Source organism: Dipodomys spectabilis, unplaced genomic scaffold, assembly GCF_019054845.1.
Source record: "Dipodomys spectabilis isolate Male_0828 unplaced genomic scaffold, ASM1905484v1 ptg000360l, whole genome shotgun sequence".
Classification (NCBI taxonomy): Eukaryota; Metazoa; Chordata; class Mammalia; order Rodentia; family Heteromyidae; genus Dipodomys; species Dipodomys spectabilis.
The window spans coordinates 3,012,148-3,035,131 of NW_024871037.1; the positions used below are offsets into that span (position 1 = coordinate 3,012,148).

Sequence of the window (22,984 nt, forward strand, 5' to 3'; positions counted from 1 at the left end):
ATGCCAGACCCAAGCCTTTCCCAGAAGAGCTCTCAGAGCCACCCGGCGGCCAGGCGGGAAAGGCCGCGAGTCTCTCCCCTCTGCCCAGCTTCCAAACAGCCAGAAGCAGAAAGTGGTCATTTGAGCACCAAAAACCCCGACGGGAACTGAGAAGACTAAGGAAAGGAGACACCTGCAATCGGGGAGAGCTTCCCAGAGGTGGAACCCGATCAGAGGCCTCGGCACTTTGTCCCTGACCCCCTGTGGGTCATGGACTGTCCCCTGAGCCTCTCTCACAGAACGGACACACGGATTCCAGGAAGCGCCCGCTCACCCTGCAGGGCCGATCCCAAGAACTGCACGGCTCGGGGCAGCAGTGGCTTTCCCAGAACCCAGGATGCACCCTGCTGGGCGGCCTGGGACCGGGAGGAGTGGCCTCCGGAGGGGGCTCTGCAGGGAGGACCCCGGGGCCAGACACATGCTCAGGCTGCCAGGTGATCACACAAAGCTAAGGGACTAGAGACAGGGAAGGCAAGGGCAGCAGAGTCCCGATCGGCCACGGGATGGCCACACGTGGACAGAAAGGAAGTTTGCAGCCCCAGCCCCACATTTCTACAGGCAGACAGTCCACGCTGCACCTCCTCACCCCATCAGCCTGCTGTCCCCAGACCCAGCGGGGGCAGCAATGTCTGTGAGACTCTTATCTTCAGTAAACCACCACAAGACCGAAGTGGTGCTGTGGCTCAAGTGGTAGAGCGCTCGCCTTAAGCTGAAGAGCTTAGGGACAGCGCCCAGGCCCAGAGTTCAAGCCCCACAACCAACATCAAAGTTTTTTTAAATGTCACTTGCCTGTTTATAACTGAATAAATCCCTTTCTCTCACATACACACACATCCACCCTCACCTCCCAGCCTTTGGAACTGGGCTTAGTGGGGGGGGGAGGGAGAGAGGACTCCCCTTCCCTCCCCCACAATCCTCTCAAGGTCATTGGGCTTCTCCGCGGGTGTGTATCCCACCCCCACCGAGCCGGCCCCGCCTGCTCGCCCTGGACCTGCCAGGGCACCGGTTGAGCAACTGGTTCCCCAGAAGCGTGGAAAGCTGTTGGGTTTAAAATTAACTACCCCCTCCCGCCGCCCTCCTCTGATTTCTTGGAAGAGAAGCTCAGTTCTTCCTGGGAAGAGGCTTTCGGCGGTGGCGGCAGCTGCTGTAACTCTGACAAACACACCTCACCCAGGGTGGGGGCGGGGATGGCCCTGTCAAGCCTTCTTGCCCTTGCGGGACACCCCAGATCTACTAGCTGAGATCCAGACAGGGGATGACAATCATTGTTAGGTTGCCGATGAGGGGTGCTGTTGTGGACCCCTCCCCACCCCGCCCTGCTCTCCCTCCCCAAGTCCACAATTCCCAGCCAGACACTAGGGATCTGAGTAGAAAGGGACAGGGTGGCTGGTCACCCTAGCTACTCGGGAGGCTGAGATCTGTGTCTCCCTGAACTCTCTCACTTTCAAGTTATTTTTGGTCAGTCCCGAAGTTATTTTTGGTCAGTCCCGGGGCTTGAACTCAGGGCCCTCTTTGTGCCCAAGGCTTGGGCCACAGTCTTTCTGGTCATCGATTGGAAACGAGGGCCTCAAGGGGGACTTTTCTGGCCCGGGCTGGCTTCCGATGCCATCCTTGGATCTCTGCCTCTCGAGCAGCTAGGATGACAGGTGTGAGCCTCGGGCGCCCTGTTTGGGAACATTTGTCTCCAGGATTTTTCTGTCTCTGTAACTCCTCCTTTCATGATCGCCCATTGGAAAGAACGGAGGAAAACAAAGGCTTGCCAGCCAAGTGGAAAGGTCATTGAGTGCATGCACGCGCGTGTGCGCGTGCACACACACACACACACAGGCTGGGGAAAGGGTGCGGGCTGGGGGTGAAGTTACTTCCTGGGAGGGGGGTCAGGGGCATTTTTGAAAACACAGCCTGGGCCCAACCCAGACGTGAGTGAAACCCACACCTGTGGGCAGAGGGAGCCCAGCGCTGCGCAGACCGGCTGGCCCGGTCTGGTCTGCGGGTGCCGGATGCCAGGAGAGTCCCCGGAGCCAGCCCTTTCCAACCACGTGGTCCGGCATCTCTGGGGCCAGTGACTCAGCAGGCGACCCCTGCCGGGTGGGTGGAGTCACCATCGCCTCCAATCCCCTCAACCCTGGGAAGATGGCCTCTGCCTGCTGCCACCCAGCCTCCGTCCTGGACACGTCTTATCCCTCCAGACTTTCCTCTCTTCTTCTGGCAGTCCTGGGCCTTGAACTCAGGGCCCAAGGACCACCCCCGAGCTTCTCTGTGTTCAAGGCTGGCGCTCAGCCGGCTTCTGTGGTACTCGGGAGTCGAACCCGGGGCTTGGTGCGTGCCAGGCAAACACTCTACCTCACAGGGACATTCTCAGCCCCCACAACTCGAACATGCCCTCCCCCCCCCCCCCCCCCCGCCTGATGACGCCCAGGGCGACATCGGCGTCACCCCACGGAGCCATGGGCGGTGGGGCAGGAGGCTCGCCCTAGATGAAAACTGGTCTAACGGGTTGGGGTAAGAGGGCCACGTGGAAGGCCTTGGCACCCCCTGCGGGCAACCGCCCTGTACTCCAACCCCAACATCTTCAGCCTCCTGAGCTCTGCCTGTGTAGGCCCCCCGCCCCCTCGGTGCTCTGCAGGCGTGAGGGACTTCAGGGAGACCGCTCCCATCCCCACCCTATCTCAGTGGATGAGCAGCTTCGTAGGAGGCCCGGGAAGGAGGATCGGGGCCTGGGGTTGGGTCCAAGGCAAACCAGAAAACCCGACCTGAGCAGTCAATGCCCGTACCCCCTCTGCCCTCCTCGTGATTCTGGACTCCAGAGCTGCCCCTCTCAGCCATGGCACGGACAGTTCCCTCCGGCTCCCATTCTTCGCTCCAGTCTTTGGGTTCCCTGCCACGCTATCGGGGCTCCCTCCCACCGACCCTCTCAACTGTGGGAGTGTCTTCTCTGCCATATACCCTTGCTTTTCCTCCTTTCCCTCCCTCCCTTCTCTGCTGGTACCAGGGCTCGAACTCACACCCTCTCCAGCCTCCCTGTCAGAGATCCGAGCCGCAAAACCAGGCCCCTGCGGCTCACCTGGCTACTCAGGAGGCCGCGATCTGAGGATGGCCGTTTGAAGCCAGCCAGGGCATGAGTCCATGAGACTCTTGGTTCCAATTCAAGACTGAAAGGAGACAAGAAGGCAGAGGTGCAGCCGTGGCCCAAGTAGCGGAGCGCCACCCTTGAGGGAAAAAGCTCAAGGACAGAGTCCAGGCCGGGGCTCCAGCCCCAGGACCCGCACACCAACACAAGGCCTTTCCCGTGTGCATGTGTCTGTATCCCAGTCCCCTGCCCGGGACTCCCATTTCCCAGACACAACTGGGGATCGCGTCTCCCTCTTTCAGGGGTCGCCTGGCCGGGGAGACCAGAAGAGCGGAGCGGGCCGGCATCCTAATGAGGCCCCGCCGGAGGCTCTGTCTTACTGTAGCAACAGCAAAGACACCGGCGCAGGGTACAAGGACAGACTGGCCAGCTGGTTTGGGGGGGTCACCGTGGTTTTATCAAGTCTCCTCAGATCTGCGCCTCTCCGGCTGGCCCGGTACCAGATGAGGACGCGGACCCGGTGGCCCCCTTCCCCAAGTTGTTGGTGGTGGGCAGCCAGGGTCCTCAGGAACAACCCGAGACCCCACCACGAGTGTCTGGAGGGGCTACCCACGGGGGGGGGCGGTTTGGCAGCTGGACCCGAGGCTGACCCCCAAGGAGAATAAATAAATAAATACCGGGGGCCGTGCCGGCCCGCCCAGAGCCCCTGGCCCAGCCTGTCTCTTACCCCCTCTCCCCCATGGGGGGTCCATCAAGGTGAACCCCGATTTCACGTCCCCCTAGGAGCGGAGGCCAGTGGGAGGTCAGAGGCCGCCCCTGCCTGCAGGTGCAGACATCGGGACCCAGAAAGTCTCCATAGTTTCAGGGTGGCCGGGGGACGGGAGGGTCAGAGCCCAGCCCGCTGGCAGGGGGGGGGGGAGGGACACCGGGTCCCACCTCCTCTCCCCCTCCGCTGACCCGAGGTTCCTTGCGAGGGAGCCCCACGGATCCCGGGGCGCCCGGTTCTCCTCCCGCTCCGATCTGGCCGGCCACCTGTGCGGAGGACGAGAGCCCCGAGTCCCGCCCGGGGTGCCTGTCCGGCTGGCCATCTGTCTGTCTGTCTGGCCATCTGTCTGTCCGGCTGGTGGCGCGCGGCTCCTGCGAGGCCCCGCGCAGTCAGAGGCGGAAGGGGTAGCGGCGGAGGTACTCGGTCACGCGGCGGGGCAGCGGCAGGCCGTCCACGTCGCTCACCAGGCGGTGGATGAGCAGGCGGCACAGGTGCTGCAGGCTGCGGGCGCCGGCCCCGCGCACAAAGGGCCGTGCCAGTCGGAGGTGCACCGCGCCACCAGGTGGGGCTGGCTCCCCGGGCGCCACCGCTGCCACCGCCTCTCGTTTGGGCGCTGGTGAGGCCGGAGTGGGTGCAGCAGGGGCCGGGGCGTCAGCCGCACAGGAGGCCACGTAGTGCTGCACCAGGCTGACCACGTCCGGGAAGGCCAGCAGGCGGGGCCGGGACGGACAGCTGGAGTCCAGGCGGAAGCTCGAGTCGGCATATTCGATGCGCACATTGGTGGGGCCACGGGCGGTCTGGACGGACAGCGTCAACAGGTAGCCTGGGTGGGCGCTGTCGCGCACCAGGAACGTCCCTTCCGGCATCTGCTGCAGGTGCTGCCGGGCCTCGCCGGCGGTGATGGGACCCCAGTACCAGCCTGGAGGAGCGCAAGAGCAGGGCGGGGAGGGGAGTGGTTACCATGGATGCTGGTGGAGGGCACTGGCCGGGGCCCCTTCTCTGAACTTCCTGGGAGAGGACCCCACCCCGTCTCTCCCATCAGACTTGGGGGTGGGGGGGCCCAGGTCGGGCACAGGTGGCTCAGGTCTGCCGTCCCTGCTCCTCAAGAGGCTGAGATCTGAGGGGTGTGGTCGGAAGCCAACCTGGCCAGGGAAGTCTGGAGATTAACTAGCAAAAAGCCAAAAGTGGACCTGTGGCTCTGAGGAAGAAATAAAACATCCACCACTACAAAACTCAACCGAGTCAGGGATAGTACCTACATCCGAGTTCAAGATCAGCACACACACGCGCACGCACACACACACACACACACACACACATACACACACACACAACACACACAACACACACACCAAGCAATGGGCCGGGCGCCAATGGGCTACTCAGGAGGCTGAGAGCTGACGATCACAGTTCAAAGCCAGCCCGGGCAAGAAAGTCCGCGAGACTCTGATCTCCAATAAACCACCAGAAAACCATAATTTGTGCTGTGGCTCAAGCTGAAGAGCGCAGGGGCAGCGCCTAAGCCCAGAGTTCAAGCCCATGACCGACAAAGAAAAAAAAAAAAAAAGCAACGAAAGGATTAAGCTTCCACCAGGCACCGGTGGCTCACGCCTGTCTCAGGAGGCTGAGCTCTGAGGAACCTGGTTCAAAGTCAGTTGGGACAGGTGTGAGACTCTAATCTCCAATGAACTACCAGAAAACCAAAAGTGGAGCTGAGGTTCGGAATAGCAGAGCTCCAGCCTTGAGTGAAAGAGCTCAGGGATGGTGCCCGGGCCCCGAGTTCAAGCCCTACCACCGACCCCACCAAAAAACAATCACCAAGCTTCCCTCATCAGACTTTCTGGGACAGGGCACTCACCAGATTCCCGGAGGTAAGAGAAGGTTTTGGCTATGCACAGCAGATCCTCTTCGGGATCCAGCACCTTTGGTTCACTCTCCGGCCGTACGGGGGTCTCCTCTGCCACCTCCTCCGGGAGGGCCCCTGCCGGCAGGGGCTGCATGGCCGGATCGGGCAGTTCTAGGGACTGGGCCCAGGGGGGCCGCCGCCCAATCCGCTCCGCAGCCAGTAAAGGACAAGATCTAGAAGAGGGAAGGTGGGCAGTGAGCAGACATCTCCTGCTTGCCTTATTCCCAGAGCCGACCCCCTCGATCGCTTTTCCTGGTGTAGTTTTTTCCCCCCTCAGAGCTGGGATTAGAGGTGGAAGCCAGGGTATCTACGACACCCCACTCCACTCCACTCCCATAGACCTTCTCCAGAAAGACAATTTTCCCACCAGGCTCAGTGGTCACGCCCGCCTTCTCCACTGTTCAGGAGATGGTGGTAGGAAGATCAAAGATCGAGGTTTAGGCCAAGGCCGGGAATGTGGCTCAGTGCTAGAGCACTCATCCGGCATGCACGAAGCCCTGGGTTCGATCCCTCAGTACCACATAAACGGAAAAAGCTGGCAGTGGCACTGTGGCACCAGAGGTAGAGCGCCAGCCTCGAGCAAAAGCAGCTCAGGGTCAGCGCCCAGGCCCCGAGGTCAAGCCCCAAGCAAAACCTCAGACCCTAGCTGAGAAATAACTGAAGGAAAAAAAAGTCTGGAGGCGTGGCTCACACAGTAGAGAGGTCACCCAGCAAGCTCAAGGCCTGGTGTCCAACTCCACAATCACCGAACTAATAAGTACACAAAAATAAATTTAAAGATCCTTTTCCGCTCGGTTGCCTTCATTAAATACTAATTTGTCTACTTGGTAGACACCCCTAAACACAGGCCAATCCCTGCAAGCAATTGCGTCACGGCTACAAGGATCCCAGGCATCAGCGCCAAGTGGTCTGACGTCTGTGCCCTCTGGGCCGAGGCAGGCTGATTAAATGGTGCCCATCCTGCTCCATACCTACACCATATGCTCACGCCCGTCATCCTAACTAGTATCAGGAGGCTGAGGTCCGAGGATCGCGGTTCAAGGCCAGCCTGGGCAGGAACTTCCATGAGACTCATCTCCAATGAACCAGAAATAGCACTGTGGCGCTTACCTTGAGCTGAAGAGCTGAAGGACATCGCCCAGGCCCAGAGTTCAAGCCCCAAGATCGTGTGTGTGTGTGTGTGTGTGTGTGTGTCTGTGTGTGTGTGTGTGTGCGCGCGCGCTCCTATCAAAGGGCAAGATAATCCACACCCAGTCCAGATTTCCCACCCCACATCAAGCCAACATGCCAGGCTGTATGATCTTGTTTACAACTTCCTCCTCTTGGGCCCCCATTGCCTACCCCCACCATCACACACAGAGTGAAGGGCCCACAGAGGGTTTGGCTGGGATGAGGGGAACTAAGCTGGCCAAAATCTGAGCAGTTAACTTCCTCTTAGAGGAAGCCCAACTAGCTTGTGGGTCCTCAAGCTTCTTGCCTGGGAGGAAGAGGGTACTGATCTCTTGTTCACAAAATACGTTCCAGGTTCGATTTGGGGGTCTAGTCCCCCGGTGGGGCCTCAGGATGCTAAGTTATTGAAACCTCGGGCGCTGCCCACGTCGGTGGGGAAAGGCAGTACTTGAGAGCCATTCCATTCATGAGGTCAAATAACTCAGGGTCGGTCTGTTCTGGAGCAGTCTGCCAGGCCAGAGGAAGAAATGACAAGTCGAACACAATGGCCAGGTATCACCGTGAGGTGATAAAAGGCGGGCAGAGAAGCCAGATTGGAGATATGGCTTATGTTCAGGTCCCCACCCATCACTACTTTGAGAGAGAGAAAAAAAGAGCCACAAAAAGACTCCTAGCTCACCAAGTACTTTTCCACACCTACCCTGGCTGCCCCAGGGAGCTCTGGAATCTCACACGGGGAGCTCAAGAATCTCCAGATGATCGTTCTGCTAGGCCACACCGATTGATGCCAAACACCTTTAGGGAGTCACCCCCCCACGTAGGACTTCTCTGCACAGCTCCCACGTGTGGGCCGATGTGGGTGTGGGCTAGCTGGATTGATCTCCACGGGCTGAGCGACTGTGTATCCCAGCACGCCTTTGTCATCCCATGGGGGCAGAGACTGGCATATTCTGGGTCCCCACGTGTGCCAGGCCACTGAGTCCCGCCCGGGACACGTGCCATCAGAGTCCATGCAGCCTGAGAGCAAGGGTGTGGGACCTCTCCACAAAGCTATCATCAGGAATCACCAGCCTCTACTCTTGGAGAGCACTAACTATTCTGTGGCTATGTGTGGGGATGTGGAGACCTTGCTGGGGGAGGAGGGTATGGCTAGTCACAGGATGGACAGATACGGTCATCCCAGGTTTGAAAAGACAACTAGGAAATCTGTTGTGATGGTTTGGGGAAAGGGGTAAGGAGGAAAGAGTGAGAGAAGGGGTGAAATTGGCTGGCATCCCTAGTATACGTGTGTGGAGATTCATAGCGAGCGCCTTCCTGTAGAACTATGTATGCTGATTTAAAAAAATATCTTTAGCTGCGCACCAGTGGCTCATACATTGAATCCGAGCTACTGGACTCGGCAGGCTGAGATCTGATGATCACGGTTCAAAGCCAGCCTGGGCAGGACAGTTTGTGAGACTCTAATCTCCAATGAACTCCCCCCAAATCTGGAAGGGGACTGTTTGTTACCTCAGGTTTTAGAGCATCAGCCTCAAGCAGGGAAAACTAAGGGACGGGCACTGTATACACACAATCTTAGAGACAATCAGGGAGAAGTGTTCTGGGCAACTCCACATCCTTTTCCCCTGAGTAAGGACAGTTCAGGAATCATCAGCACAAGGAGTGCTTGGGTCTGGCCTTACCTTCCGCTCTCCCTCAGTTGGCCCCATGCCCCGGCCAGTTCTGATAACAGCTGCCATGGGGCCGCCTGGCTCTCCTTGGGCTTAGAATACCCATCTACACCCCTCTCTTTATAGACTTTTCCGAGCTCCTAGCCCATGGGTGGAAAGCCTTGGTGTTTGAATGAAGGGAAAACTAAAGTGTGGGATAAGAAAGTGTGCTAGAACCTCAGCTGGGACCAAGACTTTGTCTGAACACCACCCCACTCTTACCACGGTCTCCCCCGCCACCCCCATTCCATGCTTTTGGGAAACTTGGAGAAAGGAGGCGGGAGTCAAGGTCGTGAATCACACTGGGGACCTCAGCATCTGAGAGAATCTCACTGGGTTGAAGTGAGGGCAATGCTTAGGGGGTGCTGCTCCAAGAACTGTTGACTATTGGGTGCCAGCCAGCCTCGGGGAAAGAGTCAATGATTTCGAGCTGGCTTTCTGAAGGAGAGTCTGGAACAGAGGACTGGACTCGTGGAAGGATGGGGAGGGGGAGGGGAGGGGACAAGGGGCTGTCCCAAGGTTACTTAGGCTAGAGTGTCCCCCCCCCAACTCTTGCCGGTGAACCCCAGCTCTGATCTGCTCTAGGAGTGGGAGGCCGGGTGGAGAGGGAGCCCACCTTGTGTTCCTGTTACCTGCCAGCCCTCAGTTTCCCTAGCCATAGTATGTTAGAGGAGAGAGGGGTGGAGGCTCTGTGTGTGTGTGTGTGTGTGTGTATGTGTGTGTGATCACAGCCCCCCCCCCCCCAGAGCCCTAGGATCTTCGGCACTCGGTGAACTGCAGCCGATCTCCCAAACCTGGCAACTTCGCACGAGGCCGGTGTTGTTTTGGGTTTTGTCTGGGGAGGGGGAGGGGAAGGGGGAGGTTTTACTCCCCAGATCGAAAGCCGGGATAAGGGGGGGGCACTTACCCCTGGACGCAAAGGACCATGTCCCGACCAGCAGCAGCTCCGAAGTCTGGGCTGGGCTGAACTGGGGCCGAAAGGAGGCCAAGGGGGCGCTCGGGGGGGCGCGAGCCGGTCGGGGTGGCGGGGCAGCCCGGGCAAGGAGAACCGGCCTGAGGCGCGGCGCGGCCTGAGAGGAGCCCGGGCGGGAGGGCGGCGCGAGGTGGCGGGGCGCTCGGGCGGCAAGATCGGGACTGAGGTGGGGCGCGGCGCGGCCTGAGAGGGCCCGGGGTGGCGGCGGGGCGGCCCGGGGCGGCGGGAGGGCGGGGCCGGCCGCCTCCTAATCTCTTCGTCCGCGGTGTCCCAGCCTTTCCCGGAAGCGGCGTCTTCCTGGAACCGAGCGAGGAGGGGAGGGTGGGGGTTTACGCACTCGGCCCAGAAAAGTGGGGAAGGGGGGGGGGGGGAAGAGCGGGAGCAGGGGGTGGGGCGGACGTTGGACCCAAGCCGGGGGCGCCGCCGAACGCGCGCCCTGAAATGAAAACACCTCGGACGGAGTTCCAAGAACTTTCCAGGAAAAGTGGGCGGGGCTGCGCCGAGCGACCAATAGCGACGCTGGAGGGAGGTGGAGCCCACGAGGTCAAGCGAGCCAATGGCCGCGCGCGCGCGCGTGGACTGACGTACTTCGCCTCCCCCGCCAGCCCCGCCCACTCCCGGAGGGGCGGGTCCTAAAAAGGACCCAGGTGGGAAGAACCGAGTTGGGGCAAGTCAGAGGCTGCCTGCCCGCCCCGGCTCTCCGGGCGGCCTGATCGCGGGCAGCTTCCCTTCCTGGGCATTCTGCTGGGTGAGAAGTAGGGGGTGAGAGGAGGAAAGGGGGATGTGGCTGGGATTATCTCACTGCCCAACGAGTGTCAGCGCGGAGGCGGGCGGCGGGGCGGCTCCTCCAAGGCGATCTGGCTTGGGTGCCGGCGGTCCCAGCCTTGGATCTGGGACTTCTGTGTGGATGGGGTCGGCGGGAGGTGGCGTGTGGTGGGGAGGCCGAGGAGGGGGAGACGCTGAATGCAGAGGGAGGGCCCATCCCCGGAAATGAGCGAGTCTATAGAGCCAAAAGGATCCAAGCGAGAACCGCCTTCCTCCCCCTCCTCCCTTTCCTTCCTCCTCCTCCTCCTCACCTTCCTCCCCCTCCTCCCCTCCCTCCTCCCCCTCTTCCTCACCTTCCTCCCCCTCCTCCCTTTCCTCCTCCCTTCCTCCTCCTTCTTTTGTAGGTCGTGGGACTTGAACTCTGGGCCTGGGCCCTGTCCCTCAGCTCTTCAGCTCAAGGCCACTGCGCCCCTTCTGTTTTTTTTTCTGAGTGGTTTATTGGAGATCAGAGAGTCTGTCACAGACTTTTCCTTGCCCCCGGGCTGGCTTTGACCCTAGGATCCTCAGATCTCAGCCTTCTGACAAGCTTGAGCCACCGGCGCCAGGCTAAGAACATTATTCTTTGAGAAGAGGTGGGCGAGGAGACACACCAAGCCTTTACATTCGGTGTCTGCCCCCCTTCCACCAGTGATTTGACTTAGGCAGGGATAAGTCATCCCTCCACCCCCCAGGTTGCCCGCACTTTGATTTCGTGACTCCCCCAAAATGATGGATCCCGAGTTCCAAACGATGGGAGAGACTTTTCAGGGGTGGGGTGATAAAAGTGTGTGTGTGTGTGTGTGTGTGTGTGTATACAGTATTTGCTACATGTGTGTGTCCCTTCCTTCCCTTTCTTCCCTCCTTCCTCCCTTCCTTCCTTCTCTCCCTCCCTCTTTCCTTCCCTCCCTCCTTCCCTCTTTTTCTCTCTTTCCTTCCTTTCTTTCTTTCTCTCTTTCATACTGGGAATTGAACCGAGGATGTTGCACTTGCTAGGCAAACACTTTGCCACTGAGCTACATCCCAGCCCAATATTTACTACATTCAATCCTCAACAACTTCAGCAGACAAGAGAATAGATCTGCGAGGGCCCGGTGGCTCACACCTGTAACCCTAGCTACTCAGGAGTCTGAGATATGAGCATCATCATGGTCCAAAGGCAGCTGGGACACAAAAGTCCATGAGACTCTTTATCTCCAATGAACTAGCAAAAAGTCAGAAGTGGAGGTGTAGCTCAAGTGGTAGAGCATCAGCCATGAATGAAAACGCTGAGGAAGAATGCCCAGTCTCTGAGTTCAAGACCCACTACTGGCACAAAGAAGGAGGAGGAAGAAGAGGAATTAACTTGGTCGGAAATGGAAGAGCCAGAGTTTGATCCTAACCCTGAATTAAAGTCCACATTCCTACCCTAACCCAGTCTACCTTTTTCTTTTTCTTTTTTTGTCGGTTGTGGGGCTTGGACTCTGGGCTTGGGCGCTATCCCTGTGCTCTTCAGCTCAAGGCGAGTGCTCTACCACTTGAGCCACAGCGCCACTTCCGGTTTTCTAGTGGTTAATTGGAGATAAGAGTCTCATGGACTTTTCTGCCTAGGCTGGCTTTGAACCGAGATCCTCAGATCTGAGCCTCCTGAGTAGCTAGGATTATAGGCTTGTGCCCCCAGCACCCGACTTCTTCTTCTTCTTTTTTTTTTGGCGGGGGGGTCCGGTCTGGGGCCTGAATTCTGGGCCTGGGCGCTGTCCCTCAGCTTTTCAGCTCAAGGCTAGCACTCTACCACTTGAGCCACAGCGCCACTTTCGGCTTTCTTTTTGCTTATGTGGTGCTGAGGAATCGAACCCAGGGTCTCCTGCATGCAAGGCAAGCGCTCTACCACTGAGCCACCTTCCCAGCCCTAAGTAGACCTTTTCTAACACACTAGTCTTACCAGGGAGTATCTTGAAGGACTATAAGACCATGAGAGCCAAGGACTCTACCACTGGGCCACCTTCCCATCCCCAATTTTGAGGATGTTTATGGCATCAAATCCCAAGATCTCTAGCCGGGCACTGGTGGCTCATACCTGTCATCCTAGCTACTCAGGTGGCTGAGATCTGAGGATCGCAGTTCAAAGCCAGCCCAGGCTTATCTCCAATAAACCACCAGAAAACCAGAAGTGGTGCTGTGGCTCAAGTGGTAGAGCGCTAGCCTTGAGCTGAAGAGCTGAGGGACAGCGCCCAGGCCCAGAGTTCAAGCCCCACAACCGACATTAAAAAAGCATTCCCTACAGGTTCAGTCCCAACCAATCAACCATCTTTTATGAGTGTGATAGTTCTGTGCTTCTCACTTGCATGCTGCAAACAGGGTGTGCTCCAGTTTCACGTGCTTCAGGCCCTGTGGGTCGCTAGGGCCCAGTCTCCTCTCCTGCCATGTCTACTCCATCTACTGCATTCATACTGCCACCCAGTGGTATTCCTCCTCATTACCTCACTAGCCCCAAACCATAAGTTGTCCCTTGTAGATGTCCTCCTCTGAACCCTGTGATTCCAGGTGCTTTGGGATTTCTCCTGCCATTCCCCACTAAGAAAAACCACAAGAATGTGCATGAGAGCCAGAACTGGGGGCTCAGATCTATCATCCTAGCTATTCAGGAGGCTGAGATCTGAGGATCATGGTTTGAAGTTAGCCCAGGCAGGGCTGGGATGGTGGCTCAGTGCCAGAGCGCTTGCCTTGCATGCCTGAGACCCTGGGTTCGATTCCTCAGCACCACATAAGCAAAAAGAAAGCCGAAAGTGGCGCTGTGGCTCAAGTGGCAGAGCGCTAGCCTTGAGCTGAAGAGCTGAGGGACAGTGCCCAGGCCAGAGTTCAGGCCGCACGACCAGACCCCCCCCCAAAAAAAAAAAGTTAGCCCAGGCAGATAAATCTGTGAGACTTTTTTTTTTTTTTTTTGGTTTGGCCTAAGGCTTGAAATCAGGGCCTGGGTGCTATCCCTGAGCTTTTTTGCTCAACTAGTGCTCTACCACTTTGAGGCCCAGATCTACTTCCAGTTTGGGGGTGGTTAATTGGAGATAAGAGACTCAGGCTTTTTGAAGTGTGATCCTCAGATCTCAGTCTCCTGAGTAGCTAGGATTATAGCTATGAGCTACCATTGCCAGACTCCATGAGACTCATCTCCAGGACTGGGAGGTTGGCTCAGTGGTAGAGTGCTTGCCTTGCATGCATGAGGCCCTGGGTTCGATTCCTCAGCACCACATAAGCAGAAAAAGCCGGAAGTGGCGCTGTGGCTCAAGTGGTAGAGTGCTAACAGTGAGAAAAAGAATCTCAGGGACAGTGCTCAACCCCAAATACAAGCCCAGGACTCTCTGACCCCCCCCCTTTACACACACACACACACACACACACACACACACACACACTAATACGCATCACAGCCTTCCTCAATATCTAGTTGATTTGGGTATCTGGTTGATTTGGGTATCTGGTTGATTTGGGTATCTGGTTGATTTGGGTCTCTCTCTTGGACAACATGAGATACAGATGCTGCCATCCCCCACCCCCAACTCAGACTCTTGATCCTTTGGTCACAATAAGCTATTTCAAAGGTGTAACTCTCTGTATCTATGGACACGCGACTATTGGGATGTGTGGCAGAGTTTGCTACCAAGAAACCACCCCACCCAGGCTCACAGCTCATGCTATATACTAGGATTACAGGCATGAACCACACAGCTGGTTATATACATGGATTTTTGGTTACTGGAGATGGAAAGTTGCTAACTGTTAGTCCTGGGTTGCCTCAAAGTGAGACTCTCAATCTTTACCTTCCAAGTAGCTGTGATGGTGTGAATCCCTCACTCCCAGCTAACTAGTTCCGTCTTTAAGAAAGAAAGAAAGAAGACAACTGGCCGGCACTGGTAGCTCACACTTGTAATCCTAGCTACTCCGAAGGCTGAGAGCTCTGAGGATCATGATTTAAAGCCAGTCCCTGAGACTCTGATGTCCAATAAACCACACGAAAACCAGAAGTGGCGCTGCAGCTCAAATGTAGAGTGCTTGCCTTGAGCTGAAGAACTGAGGGACAGCTCTCAGGCCCAGAGTTCAAGCCCCACAACCAAGAAAGAAAGAAAGAAAGAAAGAAAGAAAGAAAGGAAGGAAGGAAGGAAGGAAGGAAGGAAGGAAGGAGAGAGAAAGAAAAGACAACTGGGAAAAATTGGGAGAAGGGGTGACTTTGTCTAAAAAGAAGTGTACTCTTTACCTAATTTATGTAACTGTAACCCCTTTGTACATCACCTTTATAATAACAAAAAAAAATTTTTTTTGGGTCCAGTTGTGGGGCCTGAACTCTGGGCCTGGGCGCTGTCCCTCAGCTCTTCAGCTCAAGGCTAGCGCTTTACCGCTTGAGCCACAGCACCACTTCCGGCTTTTTTCTTTTTGTTTATATGGTGCTGAGGAATCGAACCCAGGGCCTCAGGCATGCAAGGCAAATGCTCTACCACTGAGCCACCTTCCCAGCCCCAATAACAAAAAATTTTAAAGAATGGGGCCGGGATAGTGGCTCAGTGGTAGAGTGCTTGCCTCGCGTGCATGAGGCCCTGGGTTCGATTCCTCAGCACCACATCAGCAGAAAAAGCCAGAAGTGGCGCTGTGGCTCAAGTGATAGAGCGCTCGCCTTGAGGTGAAGAGCTGAGGGACAGCACCCAGGCCCAGAGTTCAAGCCCCATCACTGACAAAAAAAAAAAAAAACAATATAAAAAATGTACCAGGCTCCGTCCAGTTGTTGCCAGAGGCCAGCTTCTTTCCCAGTTTCCATCCAAACTCTGAGATCTTGGATCTGATTCTCAGGTGAGACTAAGTGACATTGATCCTGGGTTCAGCTGGGTGTAAATGTTGTGCATATACCTGTATGTGTTACATGTAGGTCTTTCCATGCAAATGCATGCCCAGGTATGTCTGTATGAGTGTGTGTGTGTGTGTGTGCATGAGTGTGTGTTCGTGTAGATACATGTGGGATGATAGGAAGGAACACAAGAGGAACCCCTCTCCCAGCTGGGCTGTGAGGTTGTGGAATGGAATAGGGGCTCTATCCTGCTAGTTGATGACTTTAAGCACGTTGCTTAGCCTCTCTGAGCCTGGGTATGTCAGAAGTAAGCCTTCTGTCTCTTGGTCTTGGTGATGTCATGGGTACCCCAGTCTGGGCTGTGTGTGGAAGTGTTGGGTATGGTCAGCTGAAGCTTTTGTCTGGAGAACTTTGCACCACTGAATGTAACTAGCTTAAAGGTTGTCTGAAAGAAACAAAGATTTCCCCAAATCCCTCTCAACATCCACATACAAGGGGTACCCACCAATAATTGTAGCATCTTTTTACTACTTGCAGAGGTAGTCTGTCAAGTTGCAGTCAGGAGGGCACCAATTTCCTGTCCTCCAAAAAAGACTGGACCTGCAGCCCCAGGTATCCAGGTGGGGACTGAGGCTTCAGGTTGTAGAGAAAGCCTAAACTAAGTAAATATGGCTTAAAAGAGAGCCTTTGGGTGTGACTATAAACTTGAAGTGCCTGTAGTTCCCGGGCATTGCCTGTAGATGGCAGAAGAGCCCTACATAGAACTGCCACAAGTTTCTTTGTTTTGTTTTGGTTGGTCTTGGGGCTTGGACTCTGGGCCAGAGCACTGTCCCTGAACTCTTTTGCTTTACCACTTTGAGCCACAGCACCACTTCCAATAAATTGGAGATGAGAGTTTCAGGGGCTTTCCTGCCTGGGCTGACTTTTGAACCGAGATCCCTCTTGAGTTAGGTAGGATTACAGGTGTATGATACCATTGACTAGATCACTCTTTTATCTCAAAAGAGAGAGCCACTCACTGGCTTGGGTCCCTCTGCTTTTGGGTAGGAGATGAAGATATGCTGGGAGTAGCACATTCTTGCTGGAGTAGTCAGTCATAGTCACATTTGCCATGGCTTTTCACAAACTTCCTCTCTGATTACCTCAGTGTCTTCTGTAAAGTGGTGGACGGTTGGGAAAACTGTCTCAAATATGTGTAAGGTAGCTGGGCACCGGTGGCTCATGCTGGTAATCTGAGTTACTCAGGAGGCTGAGATCTGAGGATCATGGTTCAAAGCCAGCCCAGGTAAGGAAAGTCGTGAGATTCTCATGTCCAATTAACCACCAGAAAATGGGAAGTGGTGCTGTGGCTCAAGTGGTAGAGCCCTTGCCTTGAGTTGAAGAGCTCAGGGACAGTGCCTAAGAGCAGAGTTCAAGTCCCACAATTGAAATATATTAGGCTAAGATGGGATTGGAATGAAGTAAACATTAAACATGAGAACTACCAAACTATTAGAGAAAATGGCACTGGATCAGGGGAAGCAGATAATATATTGTGATTATGTTTTTAAAGAGAGATCCCACTGTATGGAGGTTGTCCTGGAATTTGCTATCCACCTGACTCAACAGTCCTGGGATTTCAGACTTGTACCACCACAACCGTTGGAGACTTTAAAAAACACAATAGGAGTCTGGTGCCTGTGGCTCATGCCTGTCATTCTAGCTACTCTGGAGACTGAGATCTGAGGATCATGGTTAGAAGCCAGCCCTGGCAGGAAAGTCCATACAATTCTTTTTGGTTGCTGTTGTTCTTATTTTCCATATGATTATTTCCAGTGAAACTCCAAAAAGCCAGACTTGGAGCGTTGGTAGCGCAGTAGTCTTGAGGAAAAAAAAAATAAAAGCCCAAGGATAGCATCCAGGCCCTGAATTCAATCAAGCCCCAGGACTAGCACAACACAACCAACAACACACACAACATCAAAAGCCCAAACCATAGGAGAAAAATTGTCTGTTATGACCAAGGAGGGGGAAAAAAATAAAAAAATCAAGATTTCTGACTTAGGAACACTGTATACCAAAGGGAAGGGAAGACGCATGCAGAATGTTGACACTAGTAAGGCTCAAATGAAGCAACACCGCTATATGCCACTTCCTTTTGTACACTTGCACAATTTAAGGACTGAGTTATTTTTGGGGTGGGGTGGGGTGGTTGGTTATCCACCACCAGGGAAGTCCTAAGTTTACCAACCCGTACTAGAGGTCTGTCTGACAGCAGGCAGAGACGACACTTACTACTTAAGGGTTCAACGAGCTGTCTTAGGTCCAGGGTCCGGGGTAAGATTCCCGGTGAGGGAGGAAGGGTCCTGGGCTGGCTCTACCCAAGGCGCCAGGAAGGTTCCCGCCCCCTTTTACGAGAAGCCACGCCCTCGGACAAACCACGCCCCCTCCGCTTTGCCTCCTAGCGCGGGGGCGGGGCATGAGTCCGGCTCGCGTCTTCAGTGGCTCGGGCCTGGGCCGGGCCTGGCCCTTGAAGGTCTGCCGGTGCGGGCGGGGCGGGGCGGGGAGGAGGAGGTGTGGGAGTCACGTGGGCCGCGGGGCGGGCGCGACTCCGGGGCCGGGTGCGCCCCCTCGGCTGCCGGCGCCGGCGCTCGGACGCGACCCCCCCCCAACCCCAGTCATTCCCGCCAGGTGCGCTCCCGTCAGGTAACGCGCGGCGGGCCTCAGCCCGCGCTCGGGATCGGGGGGTGCGTGTGTGTGTGTGTGGGGGGGGGGGGACCGGGTCCCCTGCTCCTGGTTGCTCGCGACACGTGTCCGGGGTGGGACCCCCACCCCACTCCTCCCGAGGTCGGGGGGGGCGGGGTATGTGGGGAAACTCTTGAGTGAGAAGTTCTCGTTCTTTGCTCTCCCCCCCACCCCGACTCTCCCCGCTCCCCCCCCCTTACCCCCCCCCCTTACCCCCCCTCCCTCCCCAGCAGGTTCCCCCGGACGTGCCAGGCTCCAAGGTGGGGGGGCGGCCCCCCCACTTCGAGCGCCCGGCCTAAGGGGTGGGGTGGGGGCCATGGATGGTGAGGCCGAGCCGGAGCAGGGGACCCCAGCACCCCCACCGCCGGCTGCCCACGGGGGACCCGCCTCCGGCCACGCTCCGACCCTCGGAGGGCGGCGAGAACCCAAGAAGTACGCGGTGACCGACGACTACCAGTTGTCCAAGCAGGTGCTGGGCCTGGGTGTGAACGGCAAAGTGCTGGAATGTTTCCACCGGCTCACTGGGCAGAAGTGTGCCCTCAAGGTTAGTGACCCCCCCCTCTCCCCGCAGCCCCACACCCCTCTTTCTCTCTTGAGGCCTGGGGTGACCTGGCAGGGTCACCAGCGTCCAGGGCCCCTGCTCAAGTTTCTATACTCAGCATCTTGTCTCATCGACCTCCTCCTACTCCCCTGGAAGGTCACACTCACGATCTTCCCTGCTTTTTTACACGTGGGGAAACTGAGGCTTAGCCTCACCTCAGCTACCTGGGTCCCAGGATCAGAATGGGGCGAGCTCGTGTACCCGGAAGGAGGGAGGGTGTGACTGCATGTTCTTGGTTCTGGCTGGGCCTGTAGGGGTTCACACAGCTTGGCTGCCTCCCATAAGAAGCTCCTGTCTTTGAGAGGGATCTGAACTTCTTTCTGCCAGAGACTGAGCACCCCCCCCCCCACATATCCCAAAGCTTTAGTTGGGGGGTCACTGGCTCACTAAATCTAGATTGGGTGTCTTGGAGTGGCTGATTTTAAGGCTTAAAGTTCTGGTTTGGGACACACCCCATACCCAGAATCCTTTGAATGTGTAGTCACCGGGAACTTGATTTCATTTTTAGCTCCTGCTAGTGATACCTGCATGGGTGTAGGTTGTTAGTACAATAGGTCTTCCTGTTTTACAAGTTGTGATTGTGGGCCTGAGAGCGGAGTCCCAAAGATGTGTCTTAAATCTCTTCCCCGAGTTTGCCAGCTCTGGGACCTTGAACAATACCTTGGACTCCTTCCTTTCTTCTTTCTTTCTTTCTTTCTTTCTTTCTTTCTTTCTTTCTTTCTTTCTTTCTTTCTTTCTTTCTTTCTTTCTTTCTTTCTTTCTTTCTCCTCCTCCTCCTCCTCCTTCTTATTTTGTTTTGTTTTTGCCAGTCCTGGGGCTTCTAAATTCAGGGCTTGGGCACTGTCCTTGAGCTTCTTTTGCCCAAGGCTAGCACTCTACCACTTGAACCACAGCTCCACTTCCAGGTTTTTGGTTTTTTTTTTTGTCGGCCGTGGGGCTTGAACTCTGGGCCTGGGGACTGTCCCTCAGCTCTTCAGCTCAAGGCGAGTGCTCTACCACTTGAGCTACAGCACCACTTCCCGTTTTCTGGTGGTTTATTGGAGATAAGAGTCTCACAATCTCAGCTGGGCGCTGGTGGCTCACGCCTGTAATCCTAGCTACTCAGGAGGCTGAGATCTGAGGATCCAGGTTCAGAGCCAGCCCGGGCAGGAAAGACCGTGAGACTCCTATCTCCAATAAACCACCAGAAAACCGGAAGTGGCACTGTAGCTCAAGTGGTAGAGCGCTCACCTTGAGCTGAAGAGCTGAGGGGCAGCGCCCAGGCCCAGAGTTCAAGCCCCACGACCAACACGACCAACAACAACAACAAAAAAAGAGTCTCACAGTCTCTCCTGCCCGGGCTGGCTTTGAACCTCGATCCTCAGATCTCAGCCTCCTGAGTAGCTAGGATTACAGGCGTGAGCCACCAGCGCTCGGCTCACTTCCAGGTTTTTCTGTGGATGTAGTACTGAAGAATCAAATCCAGGGCTGCATGCATGGGAGGCAAGCACTCTACCACTAAGCCACCTTCCCAAGCCCATATCTTGAACTCTTGAAACAAAGTTCTTACTTTTGTTCAGAGAGAAAGAACAAGGGTTGATGTGAACTTCAAATGAGACAAAGCTATGGGGTTGGGGTAGTTGTGAAGAAATCTATGGGACTTAATTAGGCCACAGGACCTACACGTTTCTGAATAAGGACAGATGTGAGTGAACAGGCACTAGCTCAGCCTAGGTAAAGGTCACAGGCGCTGGGCCTTTCTGCCTCCCCCACGCCATACCTCAGATTACCAGGCTGGCCTGTCTTTATGGCCTGCACCTTTTCAGACTATCTCTACTCCTTTTCTCTATGCCCATCCTCTGGCCCTCTTGCCCAGGATGGGAGATAGTGCTTAGCAGGAAGCCTGGAATTCATGAAACACATAAAACAGGAAGAATGTGGTCACTGTCTTTCTAGTTATTGCTACTCAGTGTTGGTCTAAAGGAGCTAGGCCTCTTCCCCTTCCCCTCAGCCCCTAACCACCTGCCTGCTCCATCTTGGCTTTGCCCACAGCAAAGTGTCTTTGACCAGGTCCTTTTACTGCCTTTGCAATCCTTCTGCTCTTCTAGCGATCCTAAGCACTCGTTACTGTCCTGTTAGAAGGACCTGAAGTGCTGGCCATCTCCAGGGAACACATAACGGGGGCATGCTGTCCTCCCGCTCCTGGTAACCTCTTGCATGTGCCTCTTTTCCAGGCCTCTTGGTTAATTGGCACCTTTTAGTTTCCTTTACTTCTATCTAGCCAAAGCCTGCAGATTTATCACCTATCTTGACCAGCACTTGAAAACTTAGTGGAACCTAGGATGAGTGGTCAAAAGTCACATGGTTTGATAGGGAGAGAGATGTTGTAGTAGGGGGGAGGGAGGGGGGGAGGGAGATGGGGGAGGGAGGTCATCATTTCTTTCCTTCCTGACTTTTTTTTTTGTCTTCTCCACTTGTAATTATTGGCCTGCTGGAAGATAGAAGTGACTATGGTACTTAGTGCCTTGAAATAAAAGTAGTAGAAGGTTCTGAAGAACCTCTATTAAGGCAGAACTATATATATACGGGAGGAAAGTGAGTCTTCTTCCTGTCCTTGCTTCTGGATTGGAAGGAGTAGGACGTTTGTCCCTCTGGTTACCACTGCCTGTTGGAAGCCCTGGTACCTCTTCTACTTCTCAGCATCAGGTCCTAGTGATGTAGGCCTTTTTTTTTGGGGGGGGGGCCAGTTATGGAACTTGAACTCAGAGCCTGAGCATTGTACCTGAGCTTCTTTGGCTCACAAAGAAGCCACAGCACCACTTCCTGCAAAAATAAATAACAGGTTTACAGGTTAACACTCTTACCACTTGAGCCACAGCACCACTTCCAGCTTTTTCTGTGTATGTAGTACTGAGGAATCGAACCTAGGGCTTCATGCATGGTAGACGAGCACTCTACCACTAAGCCACCTTCCCAGCCCCGTAACTTAGGACTTCTTATCAATGCTAGGGCTATCTTACCAAGGACAGTTTCCTTCCCCATGGTAACATATAGCTAAGGTGTGCCAGGCTACTTTGCATACTGTCTGTAGGATTAAAATAACTTGCAGAACCACAATGTCAAAGACAGTACAGTTTCCCTGACAGGTGGGAAATGAAGCCCTGGAGATCAGATCTCACCTGAGACCACACAGAGCTGTGGAGCGCACGCACACTTTGAACCTCTAAATGTGGCATTCAAGGCTAGTGCGCTCCAGTCTGGCCCTCTTGCTTTTCCTTCCCCTAGGTGAAGTCTCTTCCATCCCCTATACTGGAGAATCCGGTCCCATCTGTCAAGATTCCTTGCCAGCTTTTCCCAGGAATCTTTCCAGAGTCTAGAATCTGTGCCACTGGAGGCAATAGAATCTTCTTTGACCCCTATAGCTGTAATACTCATTTTTGACTCAAAGCTCCCTTATAGCTGTAGCACCTGGGATTATACCTGACTTAGCATTGGGATTACAACTAGTGGCTCATAAATGCTTATTAAAAAATAACCTGACTAAGCCAGGCACCAGTGGCTCACGCCTGTAATCCTGGCTACTCAGGAGGCTGACATCGGAGGATCATAGTTTGAAGCCAGCCTTGGCAGGAAAGTCCATAAGACTCATCTCCTATAAGCTACAATAACAACAACAACAAAAAAGCCAGAAGTAGAGCTGTGACTTAAGTGGTAGAGCACTAGCCTTGAGCACAAAAGCTTAAAGACAGCACCCAGGTCCTAAGTTCAAGCCCCAGGACTGGCACCAAAGTATAAAATTAAATTTCATTCTTTTTTTTGGTCAGTCGTGGAGCTTGAATTCTGGGCCTGGGAGCTGTCCCTTAGCTCTTCAACTCAAGGTGAGTGCTCTACTGCTTGAGTCAGTGCTACTTCCAGTTTTCTAGTGGTTTATTGTAGATAAGAGTCTCCTGCCTAGGCTGGCTTTGAACCGTGATCCTCAGATCTCAGCCTGTGGAGTAGCTAGGATTACAGGTGTGAGCCACTGGCGCCCGGCTATAAAATTAAATTAAAAAAAACAACAACACAGACTTGGCCCTTTGGAAAGAAAGAGGGAGAGAAAGAGAGAGAGAGATTCCTGCTTGGTGATGTACCAGAATCACAATCCACCTACTTTAGGCTTTCTGTCATTATTGAGATCACAGTTGTTTATTTACACACCACTTTACCCAGCTAATGGCTGAGAAAGGTTCTCTTCTACTTCTCTTTCCAAGTAGCTAGCATCACAGATGTAAGCCAGTGGTACCAGACCAGGAATAGTATTTTTTTTTTTCCTAGTTTCTCCAAGATATGTCATAGAGAAATAAGTCCCTGTCCTAAGGTTGGGACTTTGCTAAGGAATCCACCAGCTTTGCTGACGCAGTGTCTCCCCCCCCCCCCCCCCCCCCTTGCCAGAGTCC

At 54.9% G+C, this 22,984-nt stretch overlaps 2 protein-coding genes and 2 long non-coding RNA genes across 5 annotated transcripts in view; 3 read left to right on the plus strand and 1 right to left on the minus strand.

The window, feature by feature from the left end:
* Positions 1-3,558: 3,558 nt before the first annotated feature.
* Positions 3,559-9,778, minus strand: Cish (cytokine inducible SH2 containing protein). The gene is made up of 3 exons (XM_042666018.1): positions 9,568-9,778; positions 5,734-5,954; positions 3,559-4,794 (listed from the first exon to the last, which is right to left on the minus strand). Exons 1-3 carry the CDS (start codon positions 9,585-9,587, stop codon positions 4,265-4,267), a joined length of 771 nt encoding a protein of 256 aa, XP_042521952.1. The 5' UTR covers positions 9,588-9,778; the 3' UTR covers positions 3,559-4,264.
* A 521-nt stretch (positions 9,779-10,299) lies between these two features.
* LOC122095736 lies at positions 10,300-11,846 on the plus strand. The gene is made up of 2 exons (XR_006145188.1): positions 10,300-10,381; positions 11,643-11,846. It is a non-coding gene; the product is annotated as an uncharacterized LOC122095736 (long non-coding RNA).
* A 6,000-nt stretch (positions 11,847-17,846) lies between these two features.
* The window catches only part of Mapkapk3 (MAPK activated protein kinase 3), a 30,839-nt gene continuing 25,701 nt past the window's right edge, over positions 17,847-22,984 (plus strand). The window contains exons 1-2 of one of the 2 annotated variants that reach the window (XM_042665980.1): positions 17,847-17,929; positions 18,202-18,512. In XM_042665980.1, coding sequence (XP_042521914.1) covers positions 18,285-18,512 — 228 coding nt within the window. In that variant the 5' untranslated portion in view covers positions 17,847-17,929; positions 18,202-18,284. The remainder of the gene's footprint in view (positions 17,930-18,201; positions 18,513-22,984) is intronic. The other variant, XM_042665981.1, reaches the window with a different exon arrangement.
* On the plus strand, positions 20,864-21,695 carry LOC122095648. The gene is made up of 3 exons (XR_006145185.1): positions 20,864-20,934; positions 21,051-21,052; positions 21,608-21,695. It is a non-coding gene; the product is annotated as an uncharacterized LOC122095648 (long non-coding RNA).